Genomic DNA, 16560 nt, shown 5'->3' on the forward strand with positions numbered 1-16560 from the left:
TGCAGGAAGTGGGAAGTCCTATTGGCATTCTGTTCAGTCTTGTTCAGGTGCTCACAGACGCTGAGGTCTGAGGGTGTGTTCACGGCTTAAGGATGGTGTGAGGAATTTGTACAGTACAAAAGAGGGTCAAACAAGGACAGAAATAAGTCCATGGAGGAGAGGTTGCAGGTGTTTGAATATGTTTAGGTTGGAGAAGAGTAGCCTGGGTTGAGAGTTAATGATTGTTCTTTAATCAGTGTCTTTCCTAATTATTGAAAGAGCGAATGACTGTCTTCATACTCATGAGATTCTATCTGGACCCTAAAAGTATTCATGCCCTTCACCTCAGCCTTCCCATTTTGAAGAATTGATCTAAGGAAAATTGTCCAGAAATTTATAGAGGAGGGTCATGTACTATAGTATAAAACAGGGAGTAACATAAAAGCTCATAAATAGAGAAATGGTCAAATAAGTTATGGTATTTTTTAAATAATGCACCATTTAAAACATCTTTGGAAGAGATGATTACCTTGGGGGAAATAAAGTGTTAAGAGAAAAAGCTGAATATAAAACGATGTGTACATCTTATTCAGATTTGTAAGAAATGTTTGCTCAATTGACAGAAATTCACCATAATGTTACTGTGTATCATGCTGACCATCCTAGGAGATATGTACTACTAGTTCCATCTGAATATGAGGAAGCTGCGTTTCCCAGAGGTTAAATAATTGCCAAGTGTCATTCAGCCGGGAAGTGGCAGAGCTGGGATTCAGCCCATGGGATCGGGCTCCAGCGCCTGGCGTCTTGCTGTGATGCTATCCCCTCCATGGACATCCGCTGTGCAGTCCCATGCAGGCACTGGGTCTTAGGGCAGAAGGTCCTTATTGGTTCTTTTTGGAGTGTTAAGGAGGACCTGCTAGAAATAATGAGCATGTTTTATACTTACTGTGAGACTGAATACAAACAAAATATGCTAAATTTATTTATCATCCAATAGGGTACCTACCTGTTCAAATTTGTTTTTGGGGTATACACAATGGTTATGTTATTTTTGGTTATAGCATTCTCTTTCAGTAGCAAGACAAGGGCTATCTCTCCTGTCTATCTTGTGGGTAAATGTAATCATTTGATCAGACCATTTTCAGAATTTTAGAAAAGAATAGAAGAAGAAATTTGCTGTAAAATACATATATTTCCCATGGGAAATTTCTGGGAGAGGGAGATGCTTCGTAAGCCTGGGCAGAGTATCCTGGGAGATGACCATTATTTCCTTGTTCCTGCCCTTGTTCCATTGCTCTGCTCTCCTCGTTTCCAGCTGCATCTGATTTCAGCCCTGAGTCAAATCCTTTGTGCCAACCTCAGTGCCGCTGCGCCTCAGGCACTTTGGTTGTTCCTCTCAGACTTCTGTAACACCCCCCCCCCCCCGCCCCCGCCCCAGGATCCTGTCTCCTAAGATGCAGGGACTGGAACCTATCTAAGTCCTTATAACGGTGGAGGACCCTCTCCTTTTCTGTTATTAACAAGTGTAATTTGACTTGATATTTTTGCAGCCGCAGTAACAAGATGTGATAAAAGCAGTGCTCAGAGGCGGTTCTGTGGGATTTTTCTTCCTTTGTTCCCACTTTCTACCCACCTGCCCTTGACCCTAAAAATATTCATGCCATTCACCTCAGCCTTCCCATTTTAAAGAATTGACCTTAAGAAAAATTGTTCAGAAATTTATAGAGGGAGACCATGTATTAGAGTATAACGTTGTACTCATGGTAGAAGTTACTGCATTTTTCCAAGTTTATTGATTGATGTACCCAGAAGAGAAGGCCTGAAGCCGACTTCCTAATGTCAACACATCTCTCCGCCTGGCTTAAAAACGTCTTACTTTATCCTTACAACAGCCCTGTTGAGAAAAGCGTTTGATACGGTCCTAGGCATATAAGGGTCAGTGACGATCTTTGTTGGCATTTCGTGGGCTCGAAAATCTCTGTCGAATTGAAACAGTTTAAAATCTTATAATCATTTATTGGCACAGATTACTTAGAATATGAAACACTTATTTATGGATTTACTTATTCGTTCATTTATTTGGTCAACACGCTTTCATCATTTTCCCAGGTCTGTCTCTGGTCTGCGTTCTGACCCTATCCATATTCCAGGCTAGACGTTAGCATGGGACCTCATAGTTTCTAGATAACAAAGTGTGTTCCACATATGGCGTTTTAGCTGTGGCATGAAGAAGGAGTTGTGGGTGTTTGTTATGACAATGTGTGATCTGGAGAAAATAACTGTATTTTGATGCTGCCTATATAAGAGGAGGGAATCAATCAAGTACATTTCCAAATGTGTTTGTGCTGATTTGAGCTAATGTGTGCGAGGAGCTAACCCCTGTGTCTGGCACAGGTCAGTGCCAGTAAACATTAGCTCAGTGAAATAAGATTCTGTACAATTATGAAGTCTTATGTATGTGCAGGTTGGTATCATTATTTTTGACTTCTATAACTATCATTTATTTTTTCATTTAATCAAGAAATATTAATTGAGCACCTACAATGTACCAGGCAGTGTTCTAAGCACTTGGAATGTATTGGAGAACCAAACAGACAATGAACCCTGCCTCCTGGAGCTCATATTCTAGTGGTGGGAGCAGATAATAAAGTATAATGATAATAAATAAATAATGTAATATATTTGAAAGCAATATGTGTGATGGAAAGAAGAAAATGAAGAAAAAGCATAACAGGGTAAGGGCAATTTGGAATGCTGAGAGATTACAATTTTATTTATATTTATATATATATTTTTAATTTAAATTCTTTATTGTTGAAAGTATTACATATGTCTCCTCCCTCCCCCACCCCCTGTGGACCTCTCACTGCCCACTCCCACCCCCCAGCACATGCCCTCACCCTCCTACTGTCTGTGTCCATGCATACAAGTCCTTTAGTTGATCTCTTACCATCCCTGCCTTCCCTCTGGAGAGGTTGCAATTTTAAACAGAGTGATCAAATGTCCTCTGAGAAAGTGTTATTTGCACAAAGATTTCAGGAAGGCGAGGGAATTAGCCAATAGACATCTAGGAGAAGCATATTCTGGGTTGAAGTTATAACCAGTGCAGAGTTCCTAAGGTGGCAGCATGCCTGTGGTGTTTTGAATATCATGGAGGCCAGTGTACTTGGAAAGCAGGGAAAGGGGACAGTGGGAGGAGACAGGTTAGATCAGATTCTGAAGGGCCCCTGTGTCATGGCAGAGGTTCTGGATTTTACTCAGAATGGGATGTACATTCATTGTAGGGCTTTGAGGGAGCCCTCTAATTATTGTGATGAGATTAGACTCATGGTAGGGTATGTGTTAGGAGGAGAATTAGGGACATCAGTTAGCAAGCTAGGGAGAGGTGACTGTGGCTCAGAACAGATGGAAGCTATGGAAGTGGTGAGGGTATGTTCTTGTGGAGGTAAAGACAGCAGGAGTTCTTAATTGATTAGATGTGAGATGTGAGGAAAGAGGAATCAGGATGACTAAGATTTTTAGGCTGAGCATTCAGAAAGTTGGGCTTGCTAACAATTGAGATAGAAGCCTTTCAGAAATATATGTTTTAGGGGAAAGATCACGAGTTTATTTTTGGACATGGTTGGTGGACCGGGCAGGTATTTATTAATTCCTTATTTCACAAACATTTACTAAATGCATACTATGTGCTAGATAGTGAACATTGTCTAGAGTCAAGCGTTCGGGAGCCTTGCTGTCAAGCAACTTACAGCCTAGTGCGGAGAGTAGGCTGCTAAATGAACAATTATAGAACAGCGTCACTGACACCATGAAGATGGTATATACCAGGGACAATAGAACACAGAGGAAGGGACAGATATCCTTACCTTTTTAAACTTTGAAAACGAGGTTCTGAAAAGTTAATTGATTTGTCAAAGTTCACAGTTAGTATAAAGCATAGCTGGAGACTTGTGATACTGTGATTTTTAATAAGAAATATATATTTGGTCTTTGTCCACATATGTAGCACAGAGCTTCTAAAACCCCTGGAATTTCCTGACCAGTGATTAATATAAAGGGTCTTTCATCATGCTAATGAGGTGACCTTTGGAACGTCCGTAGATTATCTAAGGATAGGGGCCTAGGTTGGCGATCACCAATGACCTATGATTTAATCAATCATGACTAAGTAATGAAGCCTCTATAAACATCCAAAGGGTGGGGTTTGGAGAGCTTCCAGTGGTGAACAGGTGGAGAGTTGGAGAATGATGTGCTCAGAGATCATGGAAGCTCATATACCTTACTCCATGTATCGCTTCCACTTGGCCATTCCTGAGTTCTATATACTTTTATAATAAACTGGTAGTCTTGTAAGCCAAATCTTTCTCTGATTTCCGCACTAGAAAATTAGTGGAGGTCAAGGAGGGAGTCATTGGAGCCTCCAATCTATGACAATTAGGTCAGAAGCATACAGGTGTGTGTGTGTGTGTGTGTGTGTGTGTGTGTGTGTGTGTGCGCGCGCGCGCGCCTTGTAGGACTGAACCCTTAACTAGTAGGACTTGATGCTATATCTCCAGGTAATGTAAAAAATTGAGTTGAGTTGTAGGACTCCCAGATGGTGTCTGAGAATTGTTTGTAGGTGTGGGGAACCCCTCTCCCCTATTGAAATTGGGTGTTAGAATCATTATTAGACCTGAGGACAATTTTCTGACTCCCGGGATTTGGGAAATTTTCTTATTTCACATAGTTTGTGTCATTGCAGAGCTAACCACTTCGTTGATGCTCAGGGCAGAGAATCCATGGGCACCAAGAACAACGTGACTGAGTTTGTGTTGTTCGGCCTTTTCCAGAGCAGGGAATTACAGCATGTGTGCTTCGTGGTCTTCTCCCTCTTCCACATGCTCACTGTCCTGGGGAACCTCATGGTCATCATCACCATCAATGCCAGCAAGACCCTGCGTGCTCCTATGTACTTCTTCCTCAGCCACTTGTCTTTCGCTGACATGTGCTACCCGTCCGCTACCACGCCCAAGATGATCGCTGACACTTTCGTGGAGCGCAAGACCATCTCCTTCAATGGCTGCATGACCCAGCTCTTTTCTGCCCACTTCTTTGGTGGCACTGAGATCTTCCTCCTCACAGCCATGGCCTATGATCGCTATGTGGCCATCTGTAGGCCCCTGCACTACGTAACCATTATGGATCGCCGGAAGTGTGGCTTGCTGGCAGGGGCCTCCTGGGTGGCCGGCTTCTTCCATTCCTTCCTGCAGACCCTCCTCACGGTGCAGCTGCCCTTTTGTGGGCCCAATGAGATCGACAGCTTTTTCTGTGATGTCCATCCCTTGCTGAAGCTGGCCTGTGCAGACACCTATGTAGTGGGGCTCGTTGTGGTGGCCAACAGTGGCATTCTCTCTTTGGTGTGCTTCGTCATCCTTATTGTGTCCTATGTGGTCATCTTGCTCAACCTGAGAAGCCAGTCATCCGAGGGCCGCCGCAAAGCTCTGTCCACATGTGGCTCACACATCGTCACCGTTATTTTGGTCCTTGTGCCCCCCATGTTCATGTACATTCGTCCGTCTACCACCCTGGCTGCTGACAAACTTGTCATCCTCTTTAACATTGTCATGCCACCTTTGCTGAACCCTCTGATCTACACCCTGAGGAACAATGAGGTAAAAAATGCCATGAGGAAAGTGTTTAGGGTCAAGGGGAATTCGGGAGAGAAGTGACACTCCAAGGAATCTCATCCAGCCTGGAACTTGGGAGACCTCCCATTTTGTAGCATCCAACACAGGCTTTGCATCTCCAGTTTGATGCTTGTAATGACAACTGTCCTTCTAACTCTTTGAAAAAAATAAATTTATCGGGGTGACATTAGTTAATTAGATTATATATGTTTCAAATGTACATTTCTATGATACACCATCTGTATAATTGCATTGTGTGCCCACTACCCAAAGTCAAATCCTCTTCTGTCACTATGTATTTGACCCCCTTTAACCTTAACTACCTCCACCCACTTCCCTCTGATGACCACCACACTGCTTTCCGTGTCAATGAGTTTTTGTTTGTCTCCTAAGCTCTTTTCATAATAATAATCCCATAGGTTTCTTCCATCCTCCATTCATTAAATATCTATTGAGTGTTTGCAATGAGTGAGGTAGTGGGATACAAATAAAAGTAAGATGGCCCAGCCAGTGGGGCGTGCAGGAGGCAGCTGACCAATGATTCTCTCTCAGAATTGATGTTTCCATCTCCATTCCTCTCTGAAATCAATAAAAATATATTTAAAAAAGTAAGTTGTAATTTCTTCCCTCAAGTGGGTCACAGTGAAGGGGGTCCTTAGTGTGATAATTAATGCCTCATTCAGGAAACATACGAGAGCCTGTGAATGACAGAGCCTCCTGGAAGTTCAAGTATCTCACCTATGCAATGTGTAATAGCACTAGCTACTTGCTTTACTGTGGCTAACATGTGCTTAATGAAATTAATTCGGTCTCTTATGATATTAGAGGCACTTTACTCTTATTCCTTCATTTCATGCTCTCTCAGCAGGCAGATGAATCAACAAATGTAGAGAAGTTAAAGGATTTAGTTAAAGTCACACAGTAAATCCAGAGCAAGATAGCAACCAAAATCCAGGTTCCTTAAATCTGCTTTCGGGACTTTTCCCACCTCAGACGGAATGAATGGACACGAGCAGTACAGACAAGGATGTTGTGGAGGACCACGGATTGGTGGTGGCCTGGGATGATGGCGAGCAGAGCCAGGAGAACAAGCTTCAGCACCTCACCCAGCAGTACTGATTCCTCTCCAGCTGAGCAGGGGCTGCCGCCCCCACTCATCCCCTTTGCTTTATTTTGTTTCCATGTAGAGGGAGCCAATTTGTGCAAAATGGATTTAGAGGAGCAGGATTAGATGTCCTTCTAATGAATCATTCATGGGTCATTTCATCCGGTTGGGTCTCAATTTCCACATTTACAAATGGAGACAGTGACAATGCCAGTTTCAGAAGGTTGCAGGACACACAAGACCTGGCAAAGTCCTGTATCAAAGTCTGTTTTTCAGAGGTGGCTACTACCTCTGTTGATAATGTCTTCTGTTCTCTTTGACCCTGCCCTTTCTCCTAAAGCCTTTGTAACTCCAGATTGATTATTCATTTCTCAGAGGTTTACCTATCACCTCGCATTAACTTCTTTAATCCTTACATAAGCCTCATGAAATAGGCATAATCATCAGGGGAACTGTGATCAGGGTTCGGTGAGGATGGTAGTGTAGAAAAAACTTTTTGTTTCATCAGATGCCTAGCAAGCACAAATGCAAATGTTGATCTTGACTATGAGAATAACAGCAATAAAATAGCCTCTGATATCTTGAAAGCAATATTCTCAGAAGTTTTTGTACATCAGTTTACTTAATCTGTGTTGAATAAATCACCTTCTTTCAAAAGTTTTTGGAAGAATGTGGGATCATGGCCCTGGCCAGTGTGGCTAAGTAGGTTGGATTGCCATCTCGTACCCCAAAAGGTGGTGGGTTCGATTCCCAGTTGGGGCACATACCTAGGTTGTGGGGTAACCGATGGATGTTTCTCTCTCACATTGATGTTTCTCCCCCTGTTCTCTCCCCCCTTCTTCTTTCTCTAAAATCAAGAAAATCATATCATTGGGTGAGGATAAGAAAAAGACTGCTGTTCTACTTTATATGATCCACTAATAAAATACTCCATGGTGTCAACCATAGCCTTTCATAGCTGTCTGTACTTAGGAGAATGTTGAAAAAGGAGCTCCTTTCCTTCTTTTCTTTAGTGGGTCAGTGAAAAGTGCAGAGACTTCAGGGAGTCACTTGGACAGGAACTCACCCTGTCATCTTCTAGCTGTGGAACTTTGTGTTCATTCATTTTACCTCTTGGTGCTGGCATGCTGGGGTATGTGGAAAGATGGTGGCACTCAGCGACAGAAGTTTATTTATGCTTTCTCCAAGTCAATGTGATCTTGTGAGGGTCCCAGGAAAGCTTTTCTACTTCATTTACTATCTGAACATGTCTGGTAGAAATGAAGGCAATAGCTCCATTTCAGCCTGAGGGCGTTAGCCTACACAGCAACCTCAATTTTATTTGTTTGTTTATTTATTTATTTATTTATTTATTTATTGTCTAAAGTTTTACATAAGTCTCCTTTTTTTTTTTAAAAAAAAAATTACAGCAACCTCAATTTTGCTGAAGAACAATTCAAACCAAGATTTGCATGTTTAGAGCAGTAAACATAGTCTTTATATTTCTTTGATTACATTTAGACTTTGTTAGTGAAACAGAACTCCATTTATCTGTGGTCATTTGTGCAAGTGAGTCAGTTTTCTGACTGCAAAATATTTAGAAAATAACGTTAAGAATTGAGGCAACCAGGTAGGTTTATTTACTTGATTTCTACGGGGGCATGATTTGGAGTAATCCCGAAATACCAATCAGAAACAATATATGTACTTCTATGTTCATAGCAGCATTATTTACAATAGCCAAGATCTGGAAACAGCCTAAGTGCCCATCAGTATATGAGTGGATAAAAAAAGCTGTGGTACATCTACACAATGGAATACTGCATGGCCATAAAAAAAGAAGGAAATCTTACCACTTGTGACAGCATGTATGGATATAGAGGGTATTATGATAAGTGAAATAAGTCAGGCAGATAAAGTCAAATACCATTGATTTCACTTATATGTGGAATCAGATGAGTAAAATAAACAAACAAAATAGAAACAGACTAATAGATACAGAGAACAGACTGACTGTTGCCAGAGGGGAGAGAAGCTAAGAGACTGGGTGAAAAAGGTGAAGAGATTGAGAAGTACATATTAGTAGTTACAGAATAGTTATGGGGATGTAAAGTAGAGCACAGGGAATTCTATCTAATAAAAGGGTAATATGCAAATTAACCACCACTCTGTCACAAAAGATGGCAGCACCCATAGCCACAAGATGGCAGCGCCCAGTCCTCTCAGCCCTGCTGGAGTCCCCAGTCCCGGGGTGGGCGGCCACTGAGAGCAGGCAGCGTGAGCGGTCTGGCGGAATGCTTGCTTCGTTGCCGCAGTGATGAGGCAAGCATTCAATCCTGGCTGCAGAGGGCCTCTGGGCAGCGGGCACGAAGCGGCTGGCGGGGGTGGGGGGTAATGCTTGTGTCGTTGCCCCGGCAACAAGGCAAGCATTTTGCGCCCAGCCACAGAAGGCCTCTGGCCAGGCCGGGTGTGGAATGCTTGTGTCATTGCAGGCTGAGGGACCCCCCCCAACCCTATGCATGAATTTTGTGCACCGGGCCTCTAGTATAGTCAATAATATTGTAATAACCATGTATTGTGCCAGATGGGTACTTGACATATGGGGGGAACCACTTTGTAAATTATGATTGTCTAACCATTATGCTGTACACGTGAAACTAATACAAAATAATGTTGAATGTAAACTATAATTGAAAAATAAAGTTAAAAAAGAAGTGAAGAGTAGAGACTTGTGGCTGAGAACAGAATTTTAAAGAAACTTTTAAATGGTCCTTGAGGAGAAGTGGAAAAATGTGTTGATGTAATAGGGTTGATGGGCCTTTTGAAGTTGGTGATAAATTGATGCAGACAAAATCCTATTTTGTGATTTTTTCTGGAAGCTTTCAAGGAACACGTTTGGAGAAGGCTTAGAGTAGGATTCATTCAGTATTGGGAATTACATGCTGAATAGGCAAGAATACTGAAATTTTATGGAGAAAAATGGGCTGCACATATCAATAATTATTAAACATGTGTATCAATATCTTCAAGATTGAAAATATATTTATATATTAATGCATTCCATGTTTTTGCTTTTATAATTATTTTGCTTATGCCCTGCTTTGGTTTGGGGGGAGCTCTCCCCCTTTTGGAGTATAAGCTGCCAGGACCATGTCCATTTTATTCACTCTGATATTCTTGGCATTTAACAAAATGCCTGAAAAAGTACTTATTGAATGGTTGAAATGGTGGAAGTGCAATTTCAATTCAGGTCCTTCTGGCCCTCCTTTCTCTGGTCTTTCAGCACACCACACAGTAGCAGTGTGGATAATGGGGAGTGATACTTTTCTCACATCCTTATGGGGGGAGATGAAAGAGATGATGTACATGAAAAGGGCTAGTGCCCATGCTTAGAACATGGAAGATGCTCAATAAATGCTGTTGATTTTTAATTTTGTCCAATTAGCAATTTTCCTAAAGATAACCCTTAATACCAGTTTCTGAAATATCATAATTCCCTTTTCCTCCTGACAATTCGGGTACTATCCATGTAGACACTAGAAGGACAAAGGACACTTCTAGGAGGCAGAATGTAGAGGCCCCTCCTTGTGAGACCAAACTGTATTCGAGGGGAATAATTAAATGATGGCTTCACCATGGTTTGGACCTGTGAACAAGGCAAAAGCTAGTTCTATTGCTGCTTCCGCAATGGTCCTGGGAGGGGAGAATGAGTCTGTCTCAGAGAGGCGGAAAGCACACAGGACAAAGATTTCTCTCGCATGGTGCTGATGAGTATTAGCAGGAAGCAGAGCTAAGAAGCTGCTACTCCTGGGAACTTCCTCATGTTAGCAGCAGGGCTTTATTTGGCGTTTCAAAGACAACGTAGAGAACGGGAGGGGGTGGTTATATTGGAAAGGGCACCTGAGTGACCAGGGAGCAAGACGTGCCTTTGCCACGAATCACCCATGTGACCTTGGACCAGCTGCACCTAAACTCTGGGTCTGCAATCCACTGTCTTTAAAATGGAGACAATCAGAAACGATGATTTTAAATGTCATAGGGTTCCTCAGCAACTAAGAGGGAAATGGACCACAGAACCAATTCCTAGCTGCTCGTAAGTGAATGACAACCTTTTGGGTTTCACCTACTGCTGTTCTAAGAAAGTTTCAGTTCAGATGAATTTCTGTAATTGATAGCAATTGCCTCAGCTATGCTTTGTCTCATTAAAACACAGTTCAAGTTTCATTCAGGAGCTTAGTTATGTGGAACAGAAATATTCGGGGTGCTGTGCTTGGAGCTGGCCTAGATGACGAGCCTCACCATTCCATGATGTTAGGGTAAAAATCAAACCAATCCTGGTGACCTGTTGATGTCCTCAGATCCAGCTAATGTAAGTTTTCTATAATCTATTTTTAAAATAAAATAAAATACAACTCAAAAATGCAGTGGAATAATTTTGCTAAAATTCGCGCTATTTTCTATGAAATAATTTTGCTTCTCTGGATAACTCAAACAGGAGCCTTTTATTCTTTGCTAGTTTTTTTTTTAAAAATATATTTTATTGATTTTTTACAGAGAGGAAGGGAGAGAGACAGAGAGTTAGAAACATCGATGAGAGAGAGAAACATCGATCAGCTGCCTCCTGCACATCTACTGGGGATGTGCCCGCAACCCAGGTACATGCCCTTGACCAGAATCAAACCTGGGACCTTTCAGTCTGCAGGCCGACGCTCTATCCACTGAGCCAAACCGGTTTCGGCTATTCTTTGCTAGTTTTTAACAAATAATTTATTTGGTACTTCCATAAATTTGAATTACAGCAATGAACCAGCTGAACATCTTTATTTTGGGGCATATACATTTATTATGTAGCTAAACTGTCTACTATTCATATTGATTCTTTTTTCTACTCTTGTATTCTGTATGGAGATCAGGATTAGGGATTTTTTCATATTTCCTAGTATAGTAAAATTGTACCCATATCAATACCTGTTTGGTCTTGAGTACATGCATTTAGGTCCTTGTTTCCTAAGCCACATGCCAATAGTGTTGATGATAGTGATATCAGATGTGCCCTTTATTAAATGTTTGTCACACCCTGACTGGTTTGGCTCAGTGGATAGAGCATCAACCTGTGGACTGAAGGGTCCCAGGTTCGATTCCAGTCAAGGGCATGTACCTTGGTTGCGGGCACATCCCCAGTAGGGGGCGTGCAGGAGGCAGCTGATTGATGTTTCTCTCTCATCAATGTTTCTAACTCTCTATCCCTCTCCCTTCCTCTCTGTAAAAAATCAATAAAATATATTTTAAAAAATGTTTGTCACATCCAGGCTCGGTACAAACACTCAACATGCACTATTTTCATTTACTTTTCTCTGCAATCTCAGGGTAGAGCAGTATTCCCAGTTTATACAGACAGTCAATAAGTGGCAGAGGAAGGAGTCAAACCCAGATGAGCTTACTGGTAAGTGACAGTATAGTACAGCAAAGCCCATGGACTCCTTAGCTAGAGTGCCTGCTAGCTCTGTCACTTATTAGCTGAATATGCCTCTGTAAGTTGCTGAATGTGTGCCCGCCTTTCTTCTTCAATATAAGGGTAAAGACAGTGACTTATCTCCTGGGCATGAAGTGAGGATTATATGAACTGATATATATGTAGGGCAGTTAGGACAATGCTTGGCAAAGACTAAGTGCTACACAGGCGTTGGCTCTTGTTACTGTTATCTGTGCTCTTGGCCATAAAGTTCTACTCTGAAAAGGTCCCCATCAAGCTTGTCACTTGTAGAAGCTGTATTTGCCTTCTGGCAACAAAGCTTGGAGAGAGAAAAAGGAGGCAGCTTCCTGATCAACACAGAACTCTTCTCTCAGTGTTTCTTATATCTGGGTGTGTCTTTCTTCCTCTGACACTTAATGATTTTCCTTTAATTCCCATCAAACTGAGCATCAGATCTTCATCAAGTTGAGAGATTTAGCTACCTTCAGAAGACCTGTGTTTTTAGGAGAATGATAGATTATGTGTCTCTCAAAACTAGGACAGGCACACGCATTTCCTTCCTTCCTTCATATTGTTAGGAGAGTAAAGGGTGAGTAGGAATATTCTGCTGGATGGGATTGTAATTTGCAGCTGAGTAAGACCGGCCACCTCTTCTCCCTGCCCCCAAGCTTCATTTATGTAGAGAATGCACAGGTAGTCATTTAATAGAACCCTTCACTGATGCTCACCAAACTTTTTTATTTTTGTAACCTTTGACTCCTTCCTGTAAACTACAGAAGGACTAGTAGCTTTAACCAGAAAAATTTTACCAAGCCAAAAAAAAAAAAAAAAGCAAAATGCAGAGTATATAGAATATATAAAGCAAGGGGGAGGAGTAATTTAAGTTGGCTTCCTAGACATGAGCTTGTCTACAGTCTGTGCACGGAGTGGGAGTAAAGGAACAAGGAGAGAAATGGAGAAGTTGGGTAAGTCTCCAGCTGCAACCTCATCAGTTTCTCCCAATCCTTGCTTTAGTTGGTTTTACTTCACGTTATGTTACTATTGGAAATACCTGCAACAGAAAGTGTAGCAAATCTCACTGCATAGTCCAAGAAGAAAGATTTAATATGTGGACTGTTCGTGCAGAAGTTTCAGGAGATTTGGAATGTTCATGGTTTTCTCAAATGCCATTGTGTCTAGGTGGAGACTTGCTGAAAATGGTCAGAGAAGGACTCTCATTGAATTGGAAAACCAGGATCTGCCAAAAGTTCAATTTCAGTAGTAACAAAAGAAACTAAAATATGGCTAATTACATTATTATTTTCATGTAATAACTTAGATATTTATTACCCACTGATGCTGAAGTTAGCAGATAGACATATGCTGACATTTTGTAATTACCACACTAAATTGGTATAAGAATTTTGGAACAGAAAATGTTAAAAGGGGCAAAGGAAAGTAGGTGTAGATAAAAGAAACCTTGCAATATTTCCTTCTGGAATTAGCAATGTTATGATTATGTTTCTCTGTTCATTTATAGGCAATACTATACCTGCATTCTCTGTGTCCTTGGACTATGGAAATATCAAACAATATCACAGAATTTTTCTTGCTGGGACTGTCACAGAACCCAGGAATACAGCGAGTTCTTTTTGTGGTCTTCTTGGTCACTTATGTGGTCACAGTTTGTGGCAACATGCTCATTGTGGTCACCATCACCTCCAGCCCCACCCTGAATTCCCCCATGTATTTTTTCTTGGCCAACCTGTCCTTTATAGACACCTGTTATTCTTCTTCAATGGCCCCTAAACTCATCGCTGACTCCTTGTATGAGGGGAGAACCATCTCTTATGAGGGTTGCATGGCTCAGCTCTTTGGAGCCCATTTTTTGGGAGGTACTGAGATCATTCTGCTCACGGTGATGGCCTATGATCGTTACGTGGCCATCTGCAAGCCCCTGCACTACCCAGTTATCATGACCAGGCATCTCTGTGCCCTGCTGCTGGGAGTGACCTGGCTTGGGGGCTTCCTGCATTCATTGGTTCAGCTCTTCCTGGTCCTTCAGTTGCCCTTCTGTGGGCCCAACGTAATTAATCACTTTGTCTGTGACTTGTACCCCTTGCTGGAACTTGCCTGCACCAACACATACGTCACCAGTCTGCTGGTGGTTGCCAACAGTGGTGCGATCTGCCTGGTGAATTTTCTCATGCTGGCTGCCTCCTATATTGTCATCCTGCACTCCTTGAGGTCCCACAGTGCAGAGGGGAGATGCAAGGCCCTCTCCACCTGTGGGGCCCACTTCACTGTTGTAGCGCTGTTCTTTGTGCCCTGTGTGTTTACTTATGTGCGTCCTTCATTTACCTTACCGATAGACAAAAGCATGGCAGTGTTTTATGGTATTCTGACACCTTTGTTGAATCCACTCATTTATACCCTGAGAAATGATGAGGTAAAAAGTGCCATGAAAAAGCTCTTCACATAGTAAAAAATTGCAGTGGATCTTGAGTGGCAAGGCAGGAAATAGAAATGATTTTATTGCTGTGAGTGGAGCAAACCAAAACTTTTTTGTTACCGTATATCAACTTATTTAATCTTATCCATCCATGCATCATCATACACTTCTATGGTTTACTTACTCTTTTCACTTGAACTGAATACTTTGATTATAAAATGACTATATGTGCCGGGGTCCAACCCCAGCAGGTCCAGGGGTTCCCAAAGACGTAGACGGAGTCGGTGAAGAAGGAATGACACGGAGACAGCGTTCAGTTGATCAGCAGCCTAGCCAGGATCTCCAGCCAAGTTCTGGTTAGGATCTCCAGCTAGGTTCTGTGTCCATGTTCTCTTGCTAGGTTCTCCAGCCAGGTTCTGTAGCCATGTTCCCTCCTAGGTTCTCCAGCCAGGTTCTGTCCAGGTTCTCCAGCCAGGTTCAGTCACCAGGTTTTAGTCAGGTTCTCTTGCCAATTTCTGTAGTCAGGTTCAGTCCAGGATCTTTTGCCATGTTCTCTCCAACGAAGTTCTTCTGTCTGTAGGTTCTGTGTAGGTTTTGTGTTCTAAGTTCTGTGTTCTAAGTTCTGTGTTCTAAGTTCTGTGTTCTAAGTTCTGTGTCCTGTTGTCTTGTTACATCTGTATTTATACCAGTTGATTCCAATCCTATCAATCTCTATTACAAAGGTTAGGGCGTTTCTTATCTCCATTCCAGGGAGTAAAGATTATGTAGCTTAAGCATGATTGTTCATAGTTAAAGTGATTAATTACCCGCCTGGCACTTAGTTGAGGGGTTTTATTCCCTCCCTAACTTCAGGGGAAAATCCCTACTTGGGGAAACAACCTTTCTCAGAGACCTTGGTTAAAACACATAGTGCCAAGAAGGTGAGCAAACATATTAAGAACAGTATGCCATATATGCCAGGTCCTTTGAAACAGCAAGGATGGACCGGCTCCCGGCATATATGAAATATATAGGGCATGAATGATTATTATCCTTGTTTCAGAAATTAGAAAAAATGTCCCCTGTTGTGGTTAATTGATTAATCAAGTGTCTCTAGCTTTGGCGTGCCTAAACTCAAAATCAGTTATTTGTGATTCATCATCCAGATCTTTCAATAGCAATCCGTGTTAATATCATTTGACTTTGTGCAATAATTGTGCCATATAAATGTGAGCAAAATACAACTTAAGGCACTGGGGGATAGGGGAGGCTGGGGGACTGTCTAGGGCGGGGGGATAAAATGGACACATATGTAATACCCTTTGTAATACTTTAAGCAATAAAAAAAAAAAATAAAAAAAAATAAAATAAGAAAAAAAAAAAATACAACTTAAGGCAAAAAACTTCTCACGTCACTACATATAGGAGTCTGTGTGCATCTAGGTCTGGCTTCCATTTCTTTTTCCACCTTTTGTGACATCAGCAGGCTGCTACCCTACCACAGAGAGGGTAAGATCTTGGCTCTGCAGCAAAGTCAACCTGCGTCTGATTCTTATTTCCTATGTATAAGGAAATGGCATGACCTTAAGCAAGTGACCAAACCTCTGTAGTGTCTGAAGCTTGTCTTTAAAATAAATAAAGATAATAATGTCTAAAGTGTTATTGTAAGAATTAACTCAGATAATCTATGTAAAGTTCCTAATCAGATTTCTGGCACATACACCCCAACACATTTTACCTGAGATTATTATATGTCCCTCAACTTTTTCCTAATCTTCCATGAGGTTAATTGATTAATCAAGTGTTGTTTTCTTTTGCTTTTCCATCTCTACCAAGTTTCAAATATGCTGTGCTAAGAACAGAATGGTTTATGTTTTCGCCAATGATGCAAAGCGGACTTTCATTCTTCCTCTTTATGTTTAAAACTCCAAGGGATTCTAGTATCCTG

General features: G+C 41.7%; 2 protein-coding genes across 2 annotated transcripts; both read left to right on the top strand.

The window, feature by feature from the left end:
* Positions 1 to 4757: 4757 nt before the first annotated feature.
* On the top strand, positions 4758 to 5687 carry LOC308525229 (olfactory receptor 4S1; the record flags this gene model as incomplete). Its single annotated transcript, XM_081100018.1, has 1 exon — positions 4758 to 5687. One exon carries the CDS (start codon positions 4758 to 4760, stop codon positions 5685 to 5687), a length of 930 nt encoding a protein of 309 aa, XP_080956144.1.
* Positions 5688 to 13757: 8070 nt separating this feature from the next.
* OR4C3 (olfactory receptor family 4 subfamily C member 3) lies at positions 13758 to 14663 on the top strand (the record flags this gene model as incomplete). Its single annotated transcript, XM_081100030.1, has 1 exon — positions 13758 to 14663. One exon carries the CDS (start codon positions 13758 to 13760, stop codon positions 14661 to 14663), a length of 906 nt encoding a protein of 301 aa, XP_080956156.1.
* Between the last annotated feature and the right edge of the window lie 1897 nt (positions 14664 to 16560).

Source organism: Myotis nattereri, assembly GCF_964212035.1.
Source record: "Myotis nattereri genome assembly, chromosome: 9".
NCBI lineage: Eukaryota > Metazoa > Chordata > Mammalia > Chiroptera > Vespertilionidae > Myotis > Myotis nattereri.